The sequence below is a fragment of the Panonychus citri genome, unplaced genomic scaffold (assembly GCF_014898815.1).
Source record: "Panonychus citri isolate SS breed McGregor unplaced genomic scaffold, ASM1489881v1 Contig00033, whole genome shotgun sequence".
Classification (NCBI taxonomy): domain Eukaryota; kingdom Metazoa; phylum Arthropoda; class Arachnida; order Trombidiformes; family Tetranychidae; genus Panonychus; species Panonychus citri.
In genome coordinates this window covers 184,830-210,184 of record NW_026515438.1, presented here as the reverse complement: position 1 = coordinate 210,184, position 25,355 = coordinate 184,830, and the positions used below count along the sequence as shown (strand labels likewise).

The window sequence follows — 25,355 nt, the reverse complement described above, 5'->3', positions numbered from 1 at the left end:
CAATGAAGATAAGTCATCTCCATCTTCATCCTCTTCTCAAGTTATTGACTGTCAGTAATCATTTAAATGTTATCCATTCTTATGGAGCGAAATCGAATGTTTTTGTTAATGACCAGGTCAAAAGTTATAAAAATGTGCCTTTAGAAACGACTGGTCAGACTTTTAGGTCAAGATTAAAGAGAGAAATAATTCAACCAGTAGGTCAATTGTTTATGTTTAATCATAGAGAAATTTTTTCAACAACAATAAGTTCCTGACGCAATGCAACATTAAAAGTTTACCAACTAATATTATTGATCTTCCTCTCAATGTCCCTGTTGTCTCTGGACAAGAATTGAAAATTAATATTATTGGAAAATTATTTAATTGATTGTTAATTTCTTTATGTTTTCGAAGGGGTATATGTTAGAGATTCAATGCCAAACCCTTGTTTTCCCTCTTTCTCTTCCCCTCTTCATCTTTGTTTATTATGTTATCTTTACAATATGTGATCATTTGTACTAATGTATAAACACATTGAGTTAATTGTTGTTAATAGTCAGTAATCAATTCACAAAATTGTGACCTGTTCCTTTCTTACACACACCTCAACCACCTCAGTTATTATTTTTGATAAATAAACCGTTACTTTCGTAACAAATCACTTGGTCCAGGAGAACGAATCAAGACTTCTTTTACAAAAAACAGCTTCTGAACAGACTGGCGTTTGTGGAGACAAATGTTGAGTACTTACAGCATACATGTCGCGTTGGGATGATTATCATTCACTTAAAAAACTACAAAGATTATCTATTAGTCTCATGGAATCTCAATAAAATTTTAGAAGGAAGTAGAGAAAATGGCCAATATCATGTATGAGAACATTACTTTAAATTTTGGCTCGTTGATGCTCAGGTAGTCTATTCTCAGTATGATAGATGCTTGTCACCGTGAGCAGCTGCTGAATTAGCAAAACAAATAAAACTTCAGCGCTTTGCATAACTTCTGATGTTGGCTCATAATGATGGTATTAGGCCTATTTCAGCTGGCGACTTAGCGATATCGAATCCATAATCTTGGAATTAAATTTTGGTTGTTGTACATGTTAATAGATAAAATCAATATGGTTTGCTCTCCTTTCAAAACCCATTCAGATTGGCTTTTATAACCATGTATTCAACAGCAGAAACTTTTAATAGGTAAATTATTATTGAAAATTTTCTTATTTAATATTCATCAAATTGTTCACGACTCTGCGTCTAATGCCAAGAAGGCTCATTTTGATTATTAATCTCTCTCTCTCTTCTTCTTTTTTTCTCTTTTTCATACAAGTAACTTCGAGAAAAATCGACATCTAATTAATCAACCAGTTGATCAGTTTACAATTCGTTCAACTAATTTATCTTAATCAAAATAAAACAAAAACATCTCAACATTATGAATAAAAAACCTTAAAAAATATCATTACTTTCACTTGTTAACACTTGAAACATTTCATATTTCGATTGATTGAATGACAATCAATTGGAATCAAATTGATGCCAAATCCACTGAAAACGCGACAATTTAATGATTTTATTCTAAGAAAATCATTTAATCACAATTCAGGAGAAATTGGCAACATCACAGAGGCATAAAGGTTAAGTACAAATACTTGTTGGTTAATCAGTTAATTAGCTAATTGATTATCAAAATGAAAAAGAATATTAAGAATTATGGTTACGACCAAAGACACCAGATGGCTCATCAGAATTCGTGATTTGTGTTGACTGAATTTCTCTGTGAAAAAAAGTTTTTCAATCTACAAGTCGGCACATTAACCACTCGCTTCTCATTCAGCTCACAATCAAGGTTAACAATTAAGTAAATTAAGCTGAAACTTTTCTCATCTAACATTCATCATAATCATTTATCATCTAAACTTGAAGTTGTTAACATTTTTTTAATTCAGTTTACCGAATTAACTTAATAATTATTGTTACTTTTCATTCAATTAACTTGACTAAATGTTTCGTTTTCTTTTAATTTAATTTTTCTGGTTTAATCAAAATAATTTCATGAGTTGATTAACATTTAAAATTTTCGATTAACTTTGTTTTCTTCATTTAAATTGTGACGACTCAAATTTGGATAATAAATTTTTCTGCAAATATTTTGTTTAACTGGTTGGAGATTTTTCAAATTACTGATCAATTAACGAAGGTAAGTTTTCATTAGTAATCAATTAATTACCCATTGATTGTAAATAACTGAATTTCCTGTTGTAACAAGTAAAAATGATTAATACAATGAAAGAAAATTGAATTTCCGGTGCGCCATATTTAACTCTTCAAACAATCAACTAAATCCATAGTTAACCAATTACATGAGAAAAATTTACCCACAATTTAAGTTGAATCATTAGCGATTGTAATCAACTATAACCGTAACCATTAACATTGACATCTAACTAATAATTAGTGTATTAGTATCAAGATATTAATCATTATCTTAAATGTACATCAATGTACCTCCTCTGGTAACAATTTAATAATATTGTTGATTGTTTGACAGTTAAATAAGTTAATGAATTAAAGTAAAACAACAACAGTAACAATAATCTCATGTCAATCATTAGTTTGAAAATTTCAAGACTTAGAAAATATCAATTAACTAGATGATAGAAAACGAGACAACAATCAAATTAAATCACATTGACAGTATTGTTGTTATCTAAATGTATAAGATGAAACTAATGAATATGATTAACTTTTCACCAATTATCTTGACAGTTAACTTAAAGTTTATAAATAAATAACATTGATTTAGACAAAAACAAATCAATAAACAATCAAGATAATCAATAACAGTACTTATCCCAATAAGTATCACAAAGATACAATAACAAATGAAATGACCATTAGATTAACGGGATTAAAGATCAAATTGAATTAGGAATACAAGATTAAAAATCATCTTTCGATCAAAATTAAAACTATCCGATAAATCATAACTTTCTACAATTAAACATACAGGTAATCTCTCTCTCTCTCTCTCTCTCTCTCTCTCTCTCTCTCTCTCTCTCTCTCCACCCTCAATGGCCATAAAAGTAAACTGACCATTGAAAAATGAAAGAGAAGAAAGAAAAAAATTTCTAATGAAATGTTCAGAGCTCTTTGTACAAACACACCTTAGATTTTGAGTGCACATTTACAGGTAAGAAATTGGCCATTGAGTTACCTTTGAATTATACCTTTTCGTTGGCTACTTAATGGTCATTATTGTTATGAAAAAGATGAAAGAAGAAAAATTCTCAATACCTGTAGATCCTTTTTAGTGTAGGAGTCCATTGTTTTTGCCCTTTTACCTTTATACCGATAAGTTAATTTTTCCTTCTCCATGGTTCTTGAAAATAACATAATTATAATTGTTATTTTCTCATCTCAGGTAAAGGTAAAGCAAGAAAGTAACATTAACCTCCGACTGAGTTGTAAACTATTTACTATGTGAACTCGCATAATAATATAAATAGATTACAATTTAAGTCGGCACTCGTCAAACTATTAACTATTACAACAATTAACTCTCTAAGTCTAACTTTTTATGACCACGAGAACCTTTAGATTCACTTTGATCCAACAATTTGAACATTTAATTGTTGGTAATCATTATTACCATAGGGATTTCTTGTTATCCTAAACCAAATCAATTTGTTTATCTTTTTTGTGTTTCCCTTCAAATCTTTCGGATAAATTGTTGTTGTTGTTTTTTGTTTCTTTTTCATCAATTAGGTTAATTTAGTTTAATTTTTTTTCTACTTCTCTTCACGATTATCATGTTAACATTAAGATTATCATCTCTGGTTACTCAAAATTTTTTAATTGCTTTCAATTAAATCATTTTCATTCCTCATCATCCTTCATCATCTTGTAATCCCAATTTTTAACAAGCAAAAAGTGATTTTGATTTTGAAACAGACTCCAACCTCTAATTTAGTTTAATTAATAATATTTATATTACATATTATCAAAGTTAATCAGCTCTTCCCTTATAAGGTTAACGTAATTAAATCAATAGATGTTGATGGTTAATCACTCAACACAGTTTAATTTGATAAAATAAACAATCTCATCATTTAGCTACAACATTCAATGTCTATGGAAACTAAATAACTGTAATAATGAGTAACATTTTTGAAACATTTTCATCATCAGAAATTATCATCTCTCTCTCTCTCTCTCTCTCTCTCTCTCTCTCTCTCTCTCTCTCTCTCTCTCTCTCTCTCTCTCTCATCATCATCATCGTCGTCATTATTTTATCATCTTCTTTGTCTTGTCTCTATTCAATTAGCATCTCTCTTACATCTAAATCATTGACCTTCCTTATGACGCTAATCAATGGATCTCTTCATTACTCCCTTTTCTCATCTTTATTATCATCGTTATTATTACTCTCACGCTCCCTCACTCGTTCTCTCTCTCTCTCTCATCTTCGTAATAATTTATCGACATGACTTCGGAACTACTCATTGGCCATTACAGAGTAAAATAATATCAGTGCCAGTGTTTACATTTAGTTGGGACCGATCTCTTCAATTCGAGCAATTTTCTCTCTATTTTCTTTCTATTTAAACTTTTTCCTCTACATCATCTTCATCCTCATCCTCATCTTCATCACTATCATCATCCTCTTCTTGCTGTTTTAAGATCAACAGATAAGTAAACACCCAGATGCTATCGGCTACTATTGATTGATGTCAATTCTCTCGAGTCTTTTTCCAAAGTTTATATTATGAGCTTTTTACTTAAAAAAGATTCTCTCGATAATAAATCGAAAGTATTTATCTTTCCAATCAATGACCTTAAAATTAAGCAATTCGAAGTACTCACACACTCCAATCTCTCATTCACTCGTATTCACAATCAACAAATAGATGAAAACATAACATTTACCTTATTTTTTTTTCTTCTCATTTTTTTTTCTATTCTTTTTACCAAAAACTATTCTAATGACCATTGATGTTTTTTTCCTCTTCCTCTTTTCTACCTCTTCCACTTCATCTTCATCTTCCTCCTTCTTCCTCTCTCGCTCACTCACTTTTTCTTCGTCTTCTCTTTTCTTCCTCTTCTTTTCGCTCCTTTTTTTCTTCTCTTCGTTTCTATTACTTTCGGCATTTTCATTCATTTCTCTGTCTCTCTTTTCTAAAAACACTTTGCTTCAAACACTCAAAACATTTCAACAAAAATTATCGTCGCCTCAGGTCACAAATTTTATTCTCTTATTTTCATCTTCTTGTTTTCCTTTCTCTCTCTCTCTCTCTCTTCAGGTCACTTTACCTCCATAGGTAGTATATGGAACTGGTCCAACTGATAGAACCCAAAAAACATCAACAAGTAAAATGATCATCAGATCAAAAATTATGTTCGTTCATCAATAGATCGACATCATTATCGATCTCATAATATCATGTTATCAATATCTTCATCGTCGTTATTATTAATCAGTGTGGTGATTTACTATCTTCATCATGTTCACCTTAACTGTTAACCAGAACTAAAGTCAAGCGAAACAAAAAGATGAATTTAATCAACCCGGTAAATTGGATAATCAACTCACATAGTCTAATGTCAACCTTAAAATCCAACAAATATCAATCCAATGGACTGTCCACTACAAGGTCATCCCATAGGATTTCAAGCTCTTTATTTAATAAACTATTCACAATGGTCACTCTAATTGTATATATTTTGTTTTCATCTTCAATCATTATAACTGTTTCTGCTAAAATTGCTCATCAATTACCATCAACATCCGAAACAATTGAATCTAATTCAGTTGACTGTTCACCAAATGATCCAAATTATACTTTATGTCGGAACTGTCCCTGTAATCGATCGGGCATTATTGACCCAGAAAATTGTGATGAACCTTGTGAATGTAAATCAGGAGTAACTGGTCAATTCTGTGACCAATGTAAACATGGTTACGTTAATCTTGACCAAGATAATCCGGAAGGATGTACAAAATGTTTCTGTTACAATGTGACCAATTCTTGTCGTATTACCTATTGGCCTTCAATGATAATCACTAATCCGGATAATTGGTTGATCACAACTTTACGTGATGATCAGATTGTTGAACCTCAACAAAATGACGACCATCTAGTAATCGCTGATGATGATGCACCATCAGCACCAATATACTACTGGTCAGCACCTTCGGACTATCTTGGTGACATGTACCGAGCCTATGGAAGGCAGGCTAAAATTTCACTATCAGCGACGGTACTTAGAGGTGATTCAGCGGGAAATCCCGTTTATGGGCCTGATATCGTTTTAGAGGGAAGTGATTTAAGTGGAAACCGATTGTTGATCGGTTATAATTGGAAGTCAGTTCCGTTCGAGAAACCTGAAAGGACCAAAATTAATCGTAAGATCGTCATGTCGGAAAGAAATTGGTTCCACATCGATGAGAATGGTTCGAACCAAGGTCCAGTTAACCGTGAAGAGTTTATTATGGTTCTAAGTAGTTTAAATCGATTATTAATTCGAGCCTATTATCATACTGATCAGATTGAAGGTTCGTTTTATAATGTTGACGTTCTGGTGGCCTCGAACAAGGGAGGATCGGAGTCTAATCTTGACAAGATGACCCAAGAATGTGATTGCCCTGAAGGCTACGAGAAACCCTTTTGTGGTCCAGGCTGTTTACCGGGTTATCGAAGGGTGAATAACACCTTAATTGGTGGGATCTGTGAGAAATGTGATTGTAACAATCATTCACTGACCTGTGACCCTTACACAGGAGAGTGTATTTCATGTTTACATAATACTAAAGGTCCCAAATGTGATCAGTGTATTGAAGGATTTACCGGGAATCCCACAATTCCAGGAGGTTTTTGTGTTCCTATTGAATATGTTACAACGGCAATTCCAACATCATCATCATCATTAAGACCTGAAATAATTAGAACCACATCAAAACCTTTGACTGATCCACCATGGATTCCAAATGAACCGATCACAACATATCCTTTCACATATTGGCCAGAATTTGAATTAACTACGTTACCCTCATGGTCTGAACCTCCTTCCCCTCCGACTCCATTGACAACTTATCCACCGCCAGTTCCATGTTGGCCTTATGAATATCCGACCACCACTGAATTACCAACAACAACTCAACCACCTCCACCACCATCAACAACACCATTCATTGCGACCTTTGAAAAGTGTCAATACTCTTGCGCTGGTCTTCATATACCCGTTATTTGGTATATGGAAACCAATCTCAGTGAGATTAACATTGACGATATATTTCATTTTCCATACGCTTTGGCCTCATTGATACGAAAGGAGGCCAATATTCGGGAATCATTGAGACGAACAACTAATCTCAATAATGAAGGATTAACTCTGGTTGACAGTCTAACGAATCAACTGGAAGACAGTTTAACCATGGACTCTTTTAATAGACGATTAAACATCTCGGAGACAACAGCAATTAACATGATTAACTCTCTTTCAGATATTATGAGTTTGTCAACGAACCAATTAGATGAAATTGTTTCACTTAAGAAAACAATTGCTGAAACAATTGATAATATTGAGTCGTTTTCAAGGGAAACAATTATCGAATCAGAGCCAAACATTTGGGCTGAAATGTTACAAAAGTCAAGTGCTTGGCTCGAATCGATGATGAACATTGATCTAACCTCGAAATTGGTCGATGTGACAGTTGAACGAGAGCAAAGTGTCGTTTTTATGGGAAAAGTTGAAGCTTTTCTATCAACTTTTCGAGAGCAAATTTCGCTTGTAACTCGATTAGAACAAATCAAAACTACTTGTAACCAGTTCGAAGACTTAATTAACCAGCAAATTCCCCAGAAAGTTTACATGGCTGATCAACAGAGGAAAAGAATCAGTTCAATAATCGAATCCCTAATTGTGAACAGTACAAATAATCAGAAATTAGTAGATGATTATAGTAGATCGATTCGTGAAGGTTTCGGCCATATTGAAGGTTCTTCCGTCTATCTATCGATGATCACCAGAGTCACAGCGGATTTAGAGGCCATGAAAAATGATCTTAATCGGTCGGTGGCTGCGATTGAAAGAGTTCGTTCAATATATTCACGACTTAATCCATTTTATGAGGACATTTATGTGAATCCTTGTCGTGAGAGAGTAAACCAGGAAATAGGAAGAATCAATGAAGCTTTAGATGAACATGATAAAAGGATAAATCTCCTAAAGCCTTACATAAATATCCCTTGGACTAACAACGAGACGATTGTTTCAATTGAACGGGCAGAGATCCATGGGGAAACAGCAATTAACACACTTTTAAATCAAGTGATTGACGATGTTGTTAATCAAGGAATTGGAAACAGAGCAACTGAATCAAGAGGGACCAGTGATCAATTGCTTCGGGAAATTGTCATTCAATCGTCGACAATCAGTGACCGGTCACCACAAATTGCAATTATTGAACGTTTCAAGGAAGAGGTTCGACTTTACGAGTCTTGTTTCTCATCTCATGAGGCCATTTCTAACGAATTGAACAATTTCACTCGAAGTCTTGAGCCAAGAATCAAAGATTCTAAAGATACAATTCAATTTTCATACATTTTAGACATTGGACTTAAAAGTATCGAAAGCAGAGTAGCCGAAATTAATGAATCACTGGTAATCATTGATGGGCCACAGGTAGAAGTTATTTCTCAGAAATGGATGGCCGAAAAGTCACTAGCATCTAGTTATGTAAATAAATCGACGAGTTTAGTTGGATCAATTTTCGGTGAGATTGAAAAGGTCACCATTTTGGCCTCAACTGCTAGTTACCAACGGCAAACGATTGAAGCAAATTTATCTGATCTACGAAAGCGTATTACTTTGGCTCGACAAAAAGCGGCCGAAATTGGAGTGGCCTTAGCATCTGAACCCGATACTTTCTGTGTCCGATCTTATTCAATCGAGACTCAACCCTCATCAGCCAATTCAATCTCATTTTATTTCGCAATTGACCAGGAAAATGTTAAAGATGTTCTAATTTTATCAATAGTTAATCCTGACGATGGCGATTTCTTAGCCATTGATATGATTGACCGGACAATAAGATTCCTTTGGTCACTTGGAACCAATGGAACAACGATAATTGAACATCCAACAAGAATCGAAACCAGTCCTAAGAATTTAGAAGAAACTTTTTGGTATCGAGTTGAAGCTCAACGAGTCGCAACCGTTGGAACACTTAGTGTACAACGAATGGTCGATAATCATGTAAATTCTGTTAATCCAGTTAAATCAGTTTCATCGGCAAATTATTCGATACTTGATGTATCGTCTTCTAACCTTTGTGGGTTGGTGGTCATTCCGAGTTGAATGGACACAATTTACCTGATGAATTAACGACCAACGGATTTAAAGGTTTTATAGCTGATTTAGTTTACGACGATAAACATATCGGCCTTTGGAACTTTAATTACTCATCGCCAATCGGCTGTAGAGCTTGGACCAAAGGTCACCTTGAATCAAGTGATTATAATGTTTTCCATTTCAATGGTAAATCATCTTACTCGGTTTTAGATCAAATTCCTCGTTATGATAATCGAAATTACCAGGTTGTTCTATTGATGAAAACTTTCGATGAATCGGCGGTCATATTTTTCTGCTCCGATACGGAGACGGGAAATTACATTGCGATCCATTTGATTAACGGACGAATCTCCTTCTCATTCCGTGATGGACCTGAAACATGGTTAAAATTAATCACCTCAGATAAATATAATAACGGAAATTGGTTCAGGGTAACAGCGGCTCGATCGGAATCGAGAGCGATGCTGGTTGTTGACGAGGAAACGATCGAAGGTGAAGTGGAAACTTACAGTTCAGATCTCGGTGGTTGTAAGATACACTTCGGCGGAATCCCACCCAACTTCACCACCCACTGGTGGCCTAATATTGATTTTAAACCATTCCTTGGGTGCATGAAAGATGTTCAAATTGACACAACACCGTTGAACCTTTTAGACGGCGAAACCTTTGGCCTGTCAACGGGATGTAAAAATGATCTACCTCGAAGTTCAAGATTCAACGGAAAGGGTTATCTTGAATTGAAGGGATTACCTTTACGGGATAACAACGTGATTAGTTTAACGTTTAAAACTAAGCAAAAAGATGCGATCATATTAATTGTTATCTTCAAGAATCCCAAGAAAACTAATAGAGAGTTTGTAAGTATCGATTGTTGTTGATGAAACTTTTTCTTTCGATCGAATTGTTAATTGTTCAATTTGTTTATCATTTCCACTTTTCTTCAGCAATATTATTCATTGGCAATAAATGGAGGATCGTTGGAATCACGATTTAATCCTGGAACTGAAGAGACTTTATTAATCTCTAGGGTGAATGTTACTGATGGACAGTTTCACACTGTGACGATAACTAAAAGGAATCGAAGGTTAGAACTTTTTTCAAGTTTCGAACTTTTTTTCGACTTCAATTGTTGTCTAATTTGTTGTCTTTTCTTTTCATTTTAGAGTTTGGATAACTGTTGATGATTTCGAAGTGATAAATGGTAAACTTGGACCTGGACGGAATATCGGCAATTCGGCTGCGAGTGAAAGTGGCCTTTATTTGGGCGGAGTTCCTGGTTCATCTGAATGGAGTAAAATTTTAGGAACTAATCAATCACTTGATGGAGTAATTAAAGACTTTATCAGTGATGGAAAAGTAATTTACTTTAACAATTTCATCTCCTATGATTACGTTGAAATTGGAAGAGGAATTTAAATTTCCTCCAACAATCAACAATAATTAACTAATTTGCAATCAACAAAACAAAAAGAAATTGATTTTATCTAATTACGATTAATAAATTGTATCATTTTTTTTTCATTATCATTAATTGTAAAACTATTTCTTGACTAATCTTTTTTTTTACCTTGAGACTAATTTTTTATGCTTCTAATTGTTGTTTACTGATTGTTTGTTTAAATTGTTACAAAATTCATTGGGGAATCAGCTTAATGAAATTGGACAATTTAGGTCATTTGATGATAACGTTTGACTTTTGATTATGAATATGATTTACTCAACAATTAACTTATCAAGATTTAGCTTTTTGAATAACAGAATCAATTACTTGATTATGTTGATAATCGTGATTGATCAGAAAATTAAAACAATCGTGGCTCATAAATGATTAACTTGAAAACAATTAGAAAACTGATTTAGTTGTAAAGGATCATCTTAATTATCTGGTAATCATTTAGTAGATAAAAATGATGATGATTAATTGAGTAGTAAAAATTTAAATCAAGATATTAAATTGTAAGATTATAAAGAGCAAACAATGTAAGGATAATAGTAATTCTGGTAAATCACTTTTAATTGTGATTACAAGAAAAAAAGATAATGTTAAAAAGTGAAAAGTGAAACAATTAAGGAAGACGATTTAGTTTATCATTAAAGTTAATCAATTATTAGCTTTCGGTTAATCATGATTAGGCGGATGAAGATGATTGTCATTGCTTTAGGGTAAAATTAATTTAAATGATTCAAGTAAAAAACACTTATTAGAAATGAGAAGAAGAAGAAAAAATTAACTCTCAATCGTAACATACAATTTAGACAATCAGATTTACTGGTTTACAATCAACAAAATGAGATAAATGAGTCGTAAAAAAATCGTGTCTTAATCAAATCTAATTTATCATTTTATCATTAAAACAATTAAAAAGTAAGAAGAAGAAGAAAACAAAACCGATTATTTGATTACAACTAAATTGATTATCACAATTAACCATCAAAGAATCTTTTCCGTTGTAGATAAACAAATAGTATTGATTTGTCAAAATGAAGAAAATGTCCACAATCAAATAGATTGGGAACAATCAAGGGAAATGGAGAGCCAATAGATTGATTAAGAGAGAGAATAGTAAATTGAAAGGCTCAAAATTTGGAGAGAAAAAAGTTAGACCAAATCACCCGTTCGACTAAAACCGACACTAGATGGAGCCACAAAAAGAACAAAAATTTTTTGATTTTCTTTCGATTTTCAAATGGCTTAATTTTCCCTCACTTATTGAATTTCACTTGCAAGGTAAACATGAATTCTTGTCTCTTGTTACCTGTTCACCATTTAAGTTTCACATGTTTTAATTTGAATTAAAACCGTTTAACAACAATTTGACTTTCAATTGTATTTCTAACTGTGATCTCAGTTTAATTTTAAATTTTCCATCTTTGTGTTGGATTAGTAGTACAATAATCAAATTGAAAAAAAATCATCATCTTGAGATATCAAAGGACAACCAACAATTTATATTGACCAAAATGTTTGGATTACCTTTTGTGTTGGATTTAAAATTAACTATTAATTGTCTCCTAATCTGCCAAATAATTTATTCCTCCAATGGTCAACAAATGGACATTTTCTCATCACCGGACATCTCACATTATGCACAAATACTAGTTGAACCATCTCAAAGTCATCTTATAATCGGTGCAAGGTAAGAACAATTAACTTAATAGTCTCACATATAATTACAATTAGCCAACAACAAAACTGACCATTGGTCATTTTCGTCATGAAAATTTTTCCCTCTTCAACTCAACCATTAACTCAATTGAATCCCACCAGTAATACAACAATCAAATGATTTCTTCCTTTAATTGTTTACCTTTTTTCCGGTGTCTTTTTAATTCTCTCTCTCTCTCTAAATTAATGATTCTCATTTAAATTAACTTGATTCTTTATCAAATTAATTTGTGTGAGTGTATGTTGATTAGCTTTTGACTTTTTATGGCATTTTTATATTCGCGGTAACTTGAAACATGATGATGATTCTGATCAACCTACGATTAAGTTAATCAAACTAACACAGCTCAAGGGCTTAGCTAAAATTTACCTCAATTTACCTGAACAATTTATAGTAAATAAAACATAACAAATCCCATAAGAAAAAAAATTAAATCAAATTTAAAAAGTCACAATCAAAATTTTCAACCATTTGAATGAGAAAAAAAAACTCTTGCGCTCTTTTTGTTTTGTTAATAATAATTATCGATAATTAATGATATTGGCCTATTCTCCCGCTCGATATAAATATACAAATCTCAATGCTGATGATTATCTGACAATTAGTTTACCTGTTAAATTGTTGATAAAACGGTTACCACACTTATCCAATGATAAGCGTGTTTACCTGAGTTTCCAATAGTTTAAAGCGAAAACTGTTTACCTGATGTTCAGTTAGTTTTTCTTGAATCAGGTTTTACTTTTAAATTTTTTCTTCTCTCATCTCTCATTACCTGTCAATCATTTTCCATCAAATATATTATATTATATATTTATGTTGATACTTGATGATTACCAGAGTTTTATTAAAGATAATTTTTCTTTAATATTAATTATATTATATAAAAATGAGAAGCTCTCTAAAAGAGTTACCTTTTTAATGTTTAACATTATTAATGTTCAACAGAAAAGTTGAATTGTCTCAATTAACTGATTACCACCATCGGTGTGTATCCTTATGTGTGAGTTACCTGTTGATTGTTAATTTCCGGAATCATTTGCACGATTAAGATGAAAATGAAAATGATTCTTTTCTGTTGATAGTTTTCAATACACGATTAATATCCTAACCTTTATCACTTTTATTTTCTTCATCTCTGATGGTTCATTATAATTATCACCATTCACAATTTTATCTTCATCATCATGATCATAACTTTTGTAACTTTCTCTTTAGATTTGTAACTGAATACATGATGATATATATTGAAGAAATTAAGAAGAAAATTGTATAATGAATATATTTTTAGCTCTCTTTCAAATTGAATATCAAACTTTTCTCCTGAGCTATTTGTTGACCAAAAGCCTTTTAAACTAATACATGATGTTAATTGAGTTCTAAACAGTAATCAACAGTCATAATCAACCAGAAATACGAATAACGGTTTTTACTACTAATCAACTTAGCTTTTAGATTGTCAATCTCTTACTGTGATTGTTTGTACGATATATATTATATTGTATTATCCATGTTACGCTTAGTAATTTGATATTTTCTATTTCTTAAATATTCATTCAATAGCCATTAACATTTAAAATGACCCACACGGAGGCAAAAGGTCATTTTTTCTGTATGAAGAGAGAGTGAGTCTCTTTGAATGAGAAGAGGAAAGGGAGGAGAGAGAAAGAGAGTGAGGGCAAAGTCTACTGACGGGATATGCCCTTGTGTGTCTATTTCTCTCTCTCTCTCTCTCTCTCTCTCTCTCTCTCAATATTGTTACTACGCTCCAAATAATATCTTGTGAAAGATGAGGTTTTTTGTTGCGCTAGAAGATAATAAGATGTTGATTAAGATGAGGATGGGAGGATAGAGAGAGAGAGAGAGAGAGAGAGAGATGGAGAGATGAAAAATAATACGAGATGAGTAAATATGATGATAATTTTGTTCCTTTTTCGCATCTTCTTCCTTTTTGCGAAATTCATCTCAACATTTTTATGAGAACATCTTTTCTTCATCTCGATGATGACAATCATCATCTTCATCGTCAGTACTTTGAATGTTTTTCCATATACCAGATATCTTCATCTTCTTGTTTCCATCTCTCAACAGCCTTTGGGCTTGTCAATTTGTCCCTTGTTGTAACTGTTCAGCTTTTTTCTCTCATTCTATCATCAGCATCCTCATCAGTAACAAGGGGAGACTATTAATCCTCAGTAAGTCAGCTTATTTCTCATCAGCTGTCTCGTTTTTTTACATACACTTACTATTGTTACCGATACACCTTTATAACTAGATTTCTGTTGATCTCTTGTTTGGGTTTGGGTTGATGAGAGAGAGATTAAGATGAGAGTAAAAATGGAGATGAAGTTGATGAGATGTTGAGAGTATGAGATATAATTGTTTGTAACTGATATCAAATGATGAGTGTATTTTTTCAAAGAAAGAAAAACATTCTAAATATCAATCTTGATCATATTGTTTTCAAGATTATTAAGTGAGAGGAGGAGGAGGAGGTGAGGGGTAATCAAAACTCACTAACAACAAACACATATCACCTCATAGTTACTGAGATAATATATCTACTTGGATAAACGATAGATGATCACCTGAACAGGTAAATTAAAATGAACATAAATGATGAGGCCACATGATGAGCTAATCTTTTCTTGGTTGAGATGATGATGAAGAAAATTTATTGCGATTAAATCAATTGTACTTTCTACATGATCATCATAAATTCAACAATTGATTTGAATCTTTTCTTCTTCTTCTTCCATTTGATTACGTTGGTAAATATAATTATCTCTTTCACTCTCTCTCTCGCTTACTGACCACTTACAATTTAATTACCATTTTCAAAGTAACCTGATTGTTTTTTGAAAGAGAATCATATTTATCTTCCTTCTTAAAGTTTCATACAGAGACTATGAAGATAAATAGATGAGAGAAAGAGAAAGAGAAACATAATGATAATATGATGATAATTATCGAGAGTAAATAGATATATTGGTAAAGATCCATAGGGAATATGATATATATTCTTGAGCAAATATACCCAAAGATTAGAAACTTTAAGTTGCTCGATAAATACTATTTTCTAAGTTCTAACTTGAGGTCATTTTGAAGGTGAGTTGAGTTGAGATGAGAGAGAGAGAGAGAAAGAGAAAGAGAGAGAGAGAGAGAGAGAGAGAGAGAGTAAATCTTCTTAGAATTATTTCCCTTTGTCTTCCATGGAAAAAGAAAAGTTGAAAATGTTGAGATTTCTCTTTTTCTGTAATATCCTTACACCGAATCCAATTTAATTGCAATTAGCAAACAATGTTTTACAACTATCTTAATGATCCATAAGGAGATAATCAGTAAATTGGTGTTTAGATCTCGTTTATATTATGTTGTTTTTATTGTTCGAAGTTCAATAAACAAAAATAACTTTTTAGAAATTCTTTTTTTTTTAATGTTTTTGTCTCTTTTCACTTTTAATTAATTAAGTTAATTATATACTAATGGTAGTGATTAATTGTTGATTATTGTCGAGTATTGATTTAATTGTGATAGATTAAACAAGTTTGGCGTCTTTTGCCATTGAATAGAATACTGATTTATCATTTTCGAGAAGATTTTTTGGTGAATCGTATTCGATTATCTGACCTTTGTCCATTACTATGATTTTATCGTAATCCATGATTGTGTTCAATCGATGAGCGATCGTTACAATTGTACAATTTTTAAATTCTCTTCGAATTGTTGCTTGAATCAGTTCATCGGTTTCAACGTCAACAGCGGCAGTTGCCTCATCTAAAATTAGAACTTTTGTCTTTCGTAATAATGCTCGAACTAAACAGACCAATTGTCGTTGACCAACCGAGAGATTTTCACCTCCTTCGGATATTTCATGTTCTAAACCTGATTCTAAAGTGTCAACAAAACTTTTAAGATTAGCCTGTTCGAGGGCTCGCCATATCTCACGGTCGGTGTACATATCGAATGGATCAAAGTTTCGTCTGAAAGAACCCGAAAATAGAACTGGATCTTGAGGTATTACTGTTAATCGAGAGCGAAGATCATGTAAACCCAATTGAGTTATATCCTCTTCGTCAATGGTAATGGTTCCACTCGATGGTTCGATTAAACGGAAAAGGGCCAATGTTAACGACGATTTACCTGCTCCAGTTCTGCCAACGATTCCTACCTTTTCATTTGGATTAATGGTACAAACAATATCTTTTAAAACTAAATCAAGACCAGGTCGATATCGAGTCGAATAGCTTTTAAATGCTATTTGACCTTTTTTAGGCCAATTTTCTTTGGGTCGATGTGATGGTATTATCCATGGAGCCTAACGTTGGAAAGGGAAAAATTTCTCGAAATGTTAATATACTTATCTAAGTGAAATGGTTGGCATATGAAACGGCAAAAGTACTAACCTCAACTGGTACTCTAGTATATTCCAAGCATCTTTCAACGGAGACAATGTTTGTTTCAACATCAGAAACAGCTCGAACCAACATGTTCAAAATGGCCGTTATTTGTAATGCATAACTGATCGATAAACCAGTTGTACCTGGACTTGAACCTCCTGTTGTGACAACGGCAAAAACGGCAGTAATGGTGACAATAATATTACCCAATAATTCAAGTCGAACTGCTAACCAACGATTAGCACCAAGATTTGGGAAAAATGAACTATGGTTAATATCAACTCGTTGGTACATATCGTTCGTGAACCTTTCGGCTGCCCCATAAGCTCGAATTGAGGTTGATCCATTAACAGTCTCAGAGAAATGTGAATAGATCGGTGAACGGCTAACAGCTTCAATTCGTCTCAACTGTCGACTACTGGCAATATAGAATTTCTAATGATTTAAGACAATAAGAAAACACGATTATCCATTTTGCGAACAGAAACTCGATGGTATATTTATGATTCGACGAAAATGTAAACAAAATATATTTACCTGGACAAGAACGTAAACAATACCAAGAACCACGATGACAATGATTAGATATGTTGTCTCTAGACAAATGACCACAATGGACACGATCGCACGGAAAAATTGAGATGTAAGAAGACGCAAATTGAAACTAATTGTTGTATCGGCTGTGTCAATATCTTTAGTGAAACGATTAAGAATCCGACCTAAAGGTGTTGTATCATAGAAGGACATTGGAGCTCGAATAAGTCGGGTTAACATTTTCTCGTGAATCCAACGGGCACCATTAACAATCGCGAGGTTCATGACAATTGTACTAAGCAAATTGAAAATTGATTCGCAAATACCCAAAGCTGCATAAACACCGAGTCGCTTATTACGAAGTGAACTGTCATTATAAGTCTTGAAATCCAATGAATCATCTGACCAAGCGCTCAACCAAAGATTAGTACCTAAATTAAAGCCACTTGAGGCACTTAAAAGTATACAGGTCGCAATACAAGCGGTCACACCGATTGCGGCAAAATAGTTGAGATAAATTTTCAATTTAACTGAACCAGTTTCGGCTGTTTCTGTTTCAACGAGTTTAAATTTATCTTCTTGACCTTCTTGACCTCCATCAGGTTTACCCCCACCAGAGATGAGTGTTGATGTCTTTCGATTGTCTCCTTTTCTCCGTCGAACTGAACCTTCATCTGATCGGCTTGATTCTGATCGAGCAATTGACAATTTCTTCTCAATCTCTGGACCAAGAGCTTGAATTAATTCCTGATCTTCGGGTTCTAATTCATCTTTTTGTTCAGCTAAATATTGGACTATAAAGTTATTGAATTCTCCCTTTTTCGCCATCAGTTCAGCATAAGTTCCAGACTCGTAAATTTTTCCATCCTTCATGACGATTATTTTATCTACTTGAGGTAAAAAGGTTATCCGATGTGTTACCAAGATTCGAGTTTTATTTTTCAGTAATCCTTTAGGTCCAATAACTTTATCGAATAAGTGTTTAGCTACATGAGCATCGACCGCTGATAAAGGATCGTCGAGTAGATAAATGTCCGAATTTGAGTAAACTGCTCTTGCGATACTGATTCGTTGTTTTTGACCTCCTGAAACGTTGATTCCTTTCTCACCGATTTCAGTTGCATCACCGCCCGTGAGTATCTGAAGATCGGGAACCAAAGCACAAGCGTCGATCACTTTATCATACTTATCTTTTACAAATGGTGCACCAAATACGATATTATTACGAACGGTAGCATTTTGTATCCACGCTGATTGAGGTACATAGGCGATTTTTCCGTAAACATTAACATAACCTTGTTTCTTGTACAAATCGCCTAAAAGTGCTGATAGCATTGACGATTTTCCTGAGCCAACAGTTCCCACGATAGCGACCAGCTTTTGTTTATTCACTTCCATGTCAACATTTTTCAGTGTTGGTTCCTCTTCCGGTGACCATGAAAATGTAGCATTTCGTACAGTTATCGGTGTTGCCGGATCGTGTTCATGAAGTATTGCCTCAGTGTCAAGTTCATCACCAGAAAGATATTTGTTTAAACGACGAATTGAAATGAAAAACTTGATAGAAAACAAAAAGTAGCCATCGGTCAACACATATACCACATAATCTCATTTCAATAGATGTAAAACTTCAAGAGAAAATAAATAATTTCTACTTACATTTGCTCCATAAGTTACAACGATCGGTAAAAACGCCAAAGGTCCACCAAGAATATTGATCAATGAGATTGAAACAAAAGCTTTGTTAGCGTCGAGAATGTGACTTCGGTCAATCAGAACATAACAAGCAAAACTAGTGACCGTTATCTGAGAAAATTAAGTTTGATAGTCAAATTAATAGCTAATAACAATATTAGAGACAAACTATTAGCACTATTTAGAAATTAACTTTACCAAGAAAGGTGCACATGCGAAAGCAAATGTGATCCCCGCTGTCCAAATCGCTTGAGATTTTAGCGCATCAATTTCATTCTTTCGGATTGAAGCGACAATATCACCGAAAGCGCCTTCCCATGCATATAATTTGAGCACTTTCATGCCGCTCAGAATTTCAGAGACCAATTTCGAGCGAGCATCTTTCTCCTTCATCAATCTAATCTGGCAATTCTTAAATCTCGTGGTGACAAATCCATTGAAAGGTACTAGAACAATCATAATCGCTAATCCAGCGATCGATGAGACTCCGATTTGTTGCCATAAAAGATAAATAGTCAAAGCCAATTGAATCGGCGATGACCAAATAATGTTGACAATATTAACATAATCAACGACACGTTGGGTATCAACGGCCATCAAATTAACGATTTCACCGGTGGTAAAATCCCGTCGACCTAAACTAGATAATCGTAAACTCTGTTTTTCCAATGCAAAGTAAAAGTTTATTAGATGATAGCTAGAACCAGGAAATAGGTTCAATCTTACCTTTCGATAAATTGTCGCAATCAACGCTGATCTCATTCTCATTGATGTTGTGTTTATCCAGAATTCATATTGTGAATCAAGAATCGATTGTAAGAGTGCAGCGGAAAACATTCCCAGAGCGATAATGTAACCTTTCCAGACCGGTTGATCGGAGATGATGAAGGTCAATAGTGCGTCCATTAATTGTGGACTTGCGAAAACAAGTAAACTTGAAATTAGTTTACAAAAAGCACAAAAAAGTAACATGGGCCAAAAGGCTTTAATTAGAACACCAAGAATACTAATTTCAATTGATCGAGATGATTGTGATGATGTTGATGGAGTATCACCTGAACTATTAACTGATCCCATTGATGATTTAAGATGAGGATCAAAATATTGTTTAATTGTTGTAGTTTTGTTTACATTCATTAGATTCCACATATCTGATTGTGTTAATGATTTACGGAAGCCCTTGTAGGCCATTGAATCGTACCAAAAGAAAAGTAATCGGCTAATAAACGATGAACTTGCATATGGACATTCATTCTGAGAAAATGATTATGATGATGATGATTAGTTAATCTTTTAATCCAATATAATGATGGATTACCTGACAATCCTCTGTGAATTTTTCCCTTCTTATATCTGCAAAGCAATACAAGAATAGTAAACAGATTGACCCGGAAGTTTGTATCGATTTGATAAAAATGTCACTTCTATCAAATGACCAACTATGTTGTAACTGTCACAAATTTAAATTGATTGTTAAGTTAATTGTCTCTCTTTGAATATACCAAAACAGTTTCTAATCCTTACCGGATCTTTTAATGAGCTAATTACTGATGAGTAATTAATTGATGAATAGATTGTCATGAGAAGCCAAAATAGGAACAATAATCCTGATGTATGAGCTCCTTTACGCCGGTAAAGGAGCAATAAACTAATTGCAAGAACCTAAAGACAATTAAAATTAATTGTAATTCAAAATTTGATTAAATTCCTCCAATTAATATTCATAATACTAATTGATTGACTTTGATTTGTGTGAAACATTATGATCAAAGTTTATCTTGAATATATATTGATTGGATTTACGGTTTAATCATCATGAACATTGATTATCATTAATCAGGCTCTTCAATTAACAATAAGTTACTATTTTGATTGTTATTATTGATCATGATTGGTGTTAACGGTAAATTAATTAACTTGATTGTTTGCAGTATTTCATATCAGATTAATAACTTTTTAATTATCTTCACTAATAATTAATTAGGTTATTGATAATATTTTTTCTCGCACAAATCAAACTCAATCCAATAATCTTATGGTTAATTGTGAAAAAAAATTGAAAATAGAATTAGTTAATTGTTATAATACTTACATAAGTGAGTAGTTTAATCAATGGTGAATAATAATCAGTTGGGTAAATGTTATGGTCACTTTTCAATTGAATCAATGAAGTGATTAACTCGTAAGCACTTGACCCAATCAAAATTAATCCAATAATCTTTAAAATCCAGATTGATTAGTGTTTTTGTTTTGTGAGTTAATCAAGAGAAATACAATTAGTAATCAAATCACTTAAATTGTCTGGAAGATTAAAATACTCAACTAATTTAGCAAAAATCAACAATGTCCATGGTAATTTTTTCCTTGAACTTGAAACAACTGAATGAATAGCAAATGGACTTGAAATCCATAGGAAACCAGAGGCAATCCAAAGTAATCCAGTGTCACTCAAACATGGTGGGAATATGAGTGATTCTGAGTTCCATAATTTTTTCAAATCCTAGATTCAGATGAACAATTAGAAAGTTAATTGTTGTTGATCCAGTGAAAGTATAAGGTAAACACTTACCCAAGCATTGTAACCACAGTAATTTTCAAGCACCATGATGTTTGAACACTAAGAGATGAATTATAATTGATTCAACTGAAAAATGAATTAATTATCTTGCTGTCTAATTATCTTCCTCTGTCTCTCTCTCACACACACACTATTCAGTCTTAACCATCATGAGTATCATCATAATCATCACTTTCAATATAACTTTACTATTGATTGTCTATTGATCATTGAAACTGTGAATAAGTTTCCAATCTGATTGATGAAGCAAAAATAACAATTGGAAAACAAATATTATCATTAATCGTTATCATTATAATTACGATTAACTAATAACCATAGACCAATTAAATTAAACACGCTCTTCGTACTCTTAATCAATCACACCCATGAACCACCACCACCTCTATGATTTAATTGTTGTAATCTGAATAAGTCTCTCTCTCTCTCTCTTTTCTGACAATTAAATGATTTTTTTTCCAATAAATAACCAATTAGATTACCAGAAAAATTCTTGATAATTTAGTATTCAAAAATTAGATACTAGTTTGATTATCTTCTAACAATTAACCATCAGACTTTCTATTAATACTCAATATTTGCACCTAAACAATGAACTTGATTACAATCAATTAATTGTAATCAGATTTATGTATGTGTCGATACTTGAAATGTTTACCTTATCCATTGATGATAATCAAGATAATCTTTTACTAATTGTAATCAATTAGATGAATTTTCTTGCTTCCTTGATTCGTTGACCTCTTTTTAAGGGCAACTTAATTCACTTATTAAACAATTCCCAACCAACTAGTTACCTGATTACCTGGTCACTTGGTCACAACTGACCTGAGACCAGTTTTTTACCTTGAATTTATTTTCTCCTTAGTTAGTTAATCTCTTAACCCGATAAACTGACCATTTATTTGCTCTCTCTCTCTCTCTCTCTCTCTCTCTCTCTCTCACTCACTCTGCCCTTCACTTGACAAAAACTGACCATGGACCGATGATTTTGTCCGTTTATTTATCCATAAAGTTTCACAGGGAAAAAAATCTGATTCAGTTTACCTACAAATCCACTTTTGAGATGTTTTCCTTTTCCAACCAATTAAACTTACTCATTGAGTAAATTGATCATAATCAACTTGAAACAATCAACTAATCATACACTTGACCATGATAATTAAAAGGTAACCTCCAAGTAATTAACAAGTACACTTTGATTTGGTGTTTTGTTTTTGCTTCGTATGTAAATTATTATCTCTTAAGTATCGAAACTTTTTCCACTGAATCAAATTCACTCAGTTAATTGTAATCTTTAAACGTTAGCTTCAATCTAAATTGTTATTATCATAATCTCACCTTAATCTAAAGACTCATGGTAATAAATTATAAATAACCGGCGACCTTGCAGTTAATGCTATTTGATTAACTGGATTAGTTAATGATACGAATCTTGTAATCCAAATGTCCTGATATTAAGTATCTGTGTAAATGTTGATCAATTTACCAATTTTTCCTCCTAGAAATTCATTTAATAGGATAATCCAGGTAATTAAATCTAATTGATTACCTTTCATTTATAATTCAAATGGAATAATATTGAACTGTAGTTAATTGTGATTTTCTCCTTAATTGTGATCACTTTTTTTTCATCTCAAAAATTAATGGCAAGTTTCACTTAATTGTAAACCTACAACGACTTTTAATCAACTATCAAGAAAAATTGTATATTGTTCATCTCATCTAATGGTTGATTAGATGAATTGATTATCGGTACATTGAAACTTGTGATTATCCTAAATGATTTACAGTAAAAGTGATTAATTAATAAGCTGAATGATGAGAAAGAGCAATTTAAATTGTTAGAGTTTCAAATTATCCTATTGATTTAGTAAACAAAGAAATGTTTATCAATATTTTCACTTGGCATCGGCAATAACCAAGACACGAGCAATTTGACCGTTGCAAACACAGCTTTTGTTTATCCTCATCTGCCCTCAGGTCATTATTTACCTTGTTAACCTGTTTATCTAATCCGCTCCTAGATTTTGTAATCTTTGTTTTTCATGCAGAAAAGTGAGTTTATTTTTTAATGTCCGAAATTGCTGCAAATCTCAGAAATGATCACAAATGCTGAGATTATCATGATGAGCAACAATTAAGAGAAAATGTTAACTGTTAGTAAATAATTAACTCTCTTGAACTGGACAATACTTACGAAAAGTCTGACCTGGTCTAATCTAATCTAATGTTATCCTTTTACTTGGTTTTCTTTGGGTGTGTCTGCATGAGAGATTGTAGCAAAAATAAATGCACTTTTCTTGCTAATCACGTTCATCATTTGTATCTTTACCTTTACTTTATTATAGCACTTAATGTATCTCTCTCTCTCTCTCTCTCGCGTTCTCAAGCCCGTGACCTGAATGACCAACTTACTGTTAACCCAATACTGACCATTAACCGTCTTCTAAATGATATTAACCATCACCCATTTGTCGTTTATATTTAAGCTCTTCTAGCCCCTAGAATAATGTTTCCAAACAGTAGCACTGATGATGATCAGAATCAAATGATTAATTTGATTCGTTTTCTGTGTTTGTCATGCTAAACACGTACTCAAATTGTTCAGCCCATCAGACGTAACCCAATTATCTTTAAACGATTAACGGATTCTAACGGATTTATTGTCAATCCTCATTAAGAACATCACTTTTTTCACCTTTACTTTTACACCTTTTCCAAGTTTTATCTGATACAAGATAATCTATTATGTTGATTATCTTAATCATCTAACTTAAGATTAACCATCACTTTCTTTCTTGATTGTGATTTACCGGAAATTAATCGTTTGTTTCGAGAAACTTTTTTTCTCTCTCTTCTTTGATATCGATATTATTGTTTTCACGATTTGTACTTTTTGATTATTCTGTTTCCAATTATTTCCTATTCACAATTAATTAACTCCCAATAGAAAGTTTTTTTACTTTTCTTTCATGAAAGAAACAACAATTAACAAATTGTTGTTTCAATGATGACTGATTAATAACAATAGTAGATTGATGATTTATTGTAACACAAGTTAAATCAGTTGATTATGATCACCTTTGTGTGCTCCCAAATCTAATCAAAAATGTGATTAAGGTTAACCATCGTCATGATTAAGATTATAATTAGTGGTTAAACTTTAATAATAAGTTACAGATGATTAGTGATACTGATTAAACTTTTCCAAGTCTCTTTTGTGTATATTATTATTATCATGGTTTGTATTGTTGTTACTCAAATCAAATTGTTAATTGTGATTGTTTTTGGTGTTGATTTACCAACAACAATTTACAACAATCAACTTTTACCACAAATAAGAGACTAATCACCCTTCAGTAATCAATACAAATTAAAGTCTCTCTCTTGCTCATTGAACATTTTAAATAATGAATCAACTTTAATTGTTTGGTGTAAAAATTAATTGTAAACAATTTTGTCTTTTCTATTTTTTTATGCTCTTGTTTTAATTGTTACAATTATTAACAATTTAAGATATACACTTGCTTACCTTACTAATTACCAATGATTATCTTAATTGTCTGTTCCTTTTCTTGTCTATTTAAATTGTATTAGTTTGCTGCTTTAATGATTTGAATAATTTACTGATCAACATGAATTGCTA

At 32.5% G+C, this 25,355-nt stretch overlaps 3 protein-coding genes across 3 annotated transcripts in view; 2 read left to right on the top strand and 1 right to left on the bottom strand.

Moving 5' to 3' along the window:
* Nucleotides 1-1,686: 1,686 nt before the first annotated feature.
* Nucleotides 1,687-10,854, top strand: LOC128397572 (laminin subunit alpha-1-like). The gene is given in 5 exon segments (XM_053358311.1): nt 1,687-2,181; nt 5,285-9,309; nt 9,312-10,192; nt 10,280-10,419; nt 10,499-10,854. Coding segments are annotated over 4 exon segments (5,049 nt in total). The 5' UTR covers nt 1,687-2,181; nt 5,285-5,534; the 3' UTR covers nt 10,752-10,854.
* Nucleotides 10,855-12,047: 1,193 nt separating this feature from the next.
* LOC128397596 (semaphorin-5A-like) overlaps nt 12,048-25,355 on the top strand; it is a 32,243-nt gene continuing 18,935 nt past the window's right edge. The window contains 1 exon segment of the mRNA XM_053358335.1: nt 12,048-12,472. Within this exon segment, the coding sequence (XP_053214310.1) occupies nt 12,297-12,472 (176 nt within the window). The 5' untranslated portion in view covers nt 12,048-12,296.
* LOC128397595 (multidrug resistance-associated protein 1-like) lies at nt 15,860-21,941 on the bottom strand. Its single transcript, XM_053358334.1, has 11 exons — nt 21,698-21,941; nt 21,452-21,628; nt 21,221-21,346; nt 20,653-20,790; nt 20,447-20,578; nt 19,855-20,382; nt 19,327-19,785; nt 19,093-19,239; nt 17,437-18,990; nt 16,906-17,334; nt 15,860-16,817 (listed from the first exon to the last, which is right to left on the bottom strand). The coding sequence occupies exons 1-11, from the start codon at nt 21,731-21,733 to the stop codon at nt 16,038-16,040; spliced, it is 4,506 nt and encodes a 1,501-aa protein (XP_053214309.1). The 5' UTR covers nt 21,734-21,941; the 3' UTR covers nt 15,860-16,037.

Coding starts and splice junctions, on each gene's coding strand:
- LOC128397595 (XM_053358334.1), bottom strand. CDS start 21,733: ATGGTGCTTGAAAATTACTGTGGTTACAATGCTTGG. Junction 20,791..21,220: donor TGATTAAACTACTCACTTAT/GTAAGTATTATA, acceptor AATTGTCTTTAG/GTTCTTGCAATTAGTTTATT. Junction 19,240..19,326: donor TCGCATGTGCACCTTTCTTG/GTAAAGTTAATT, acceptor TAATTTTCTCAG/ATAACGGTCACTAGTTTTGC.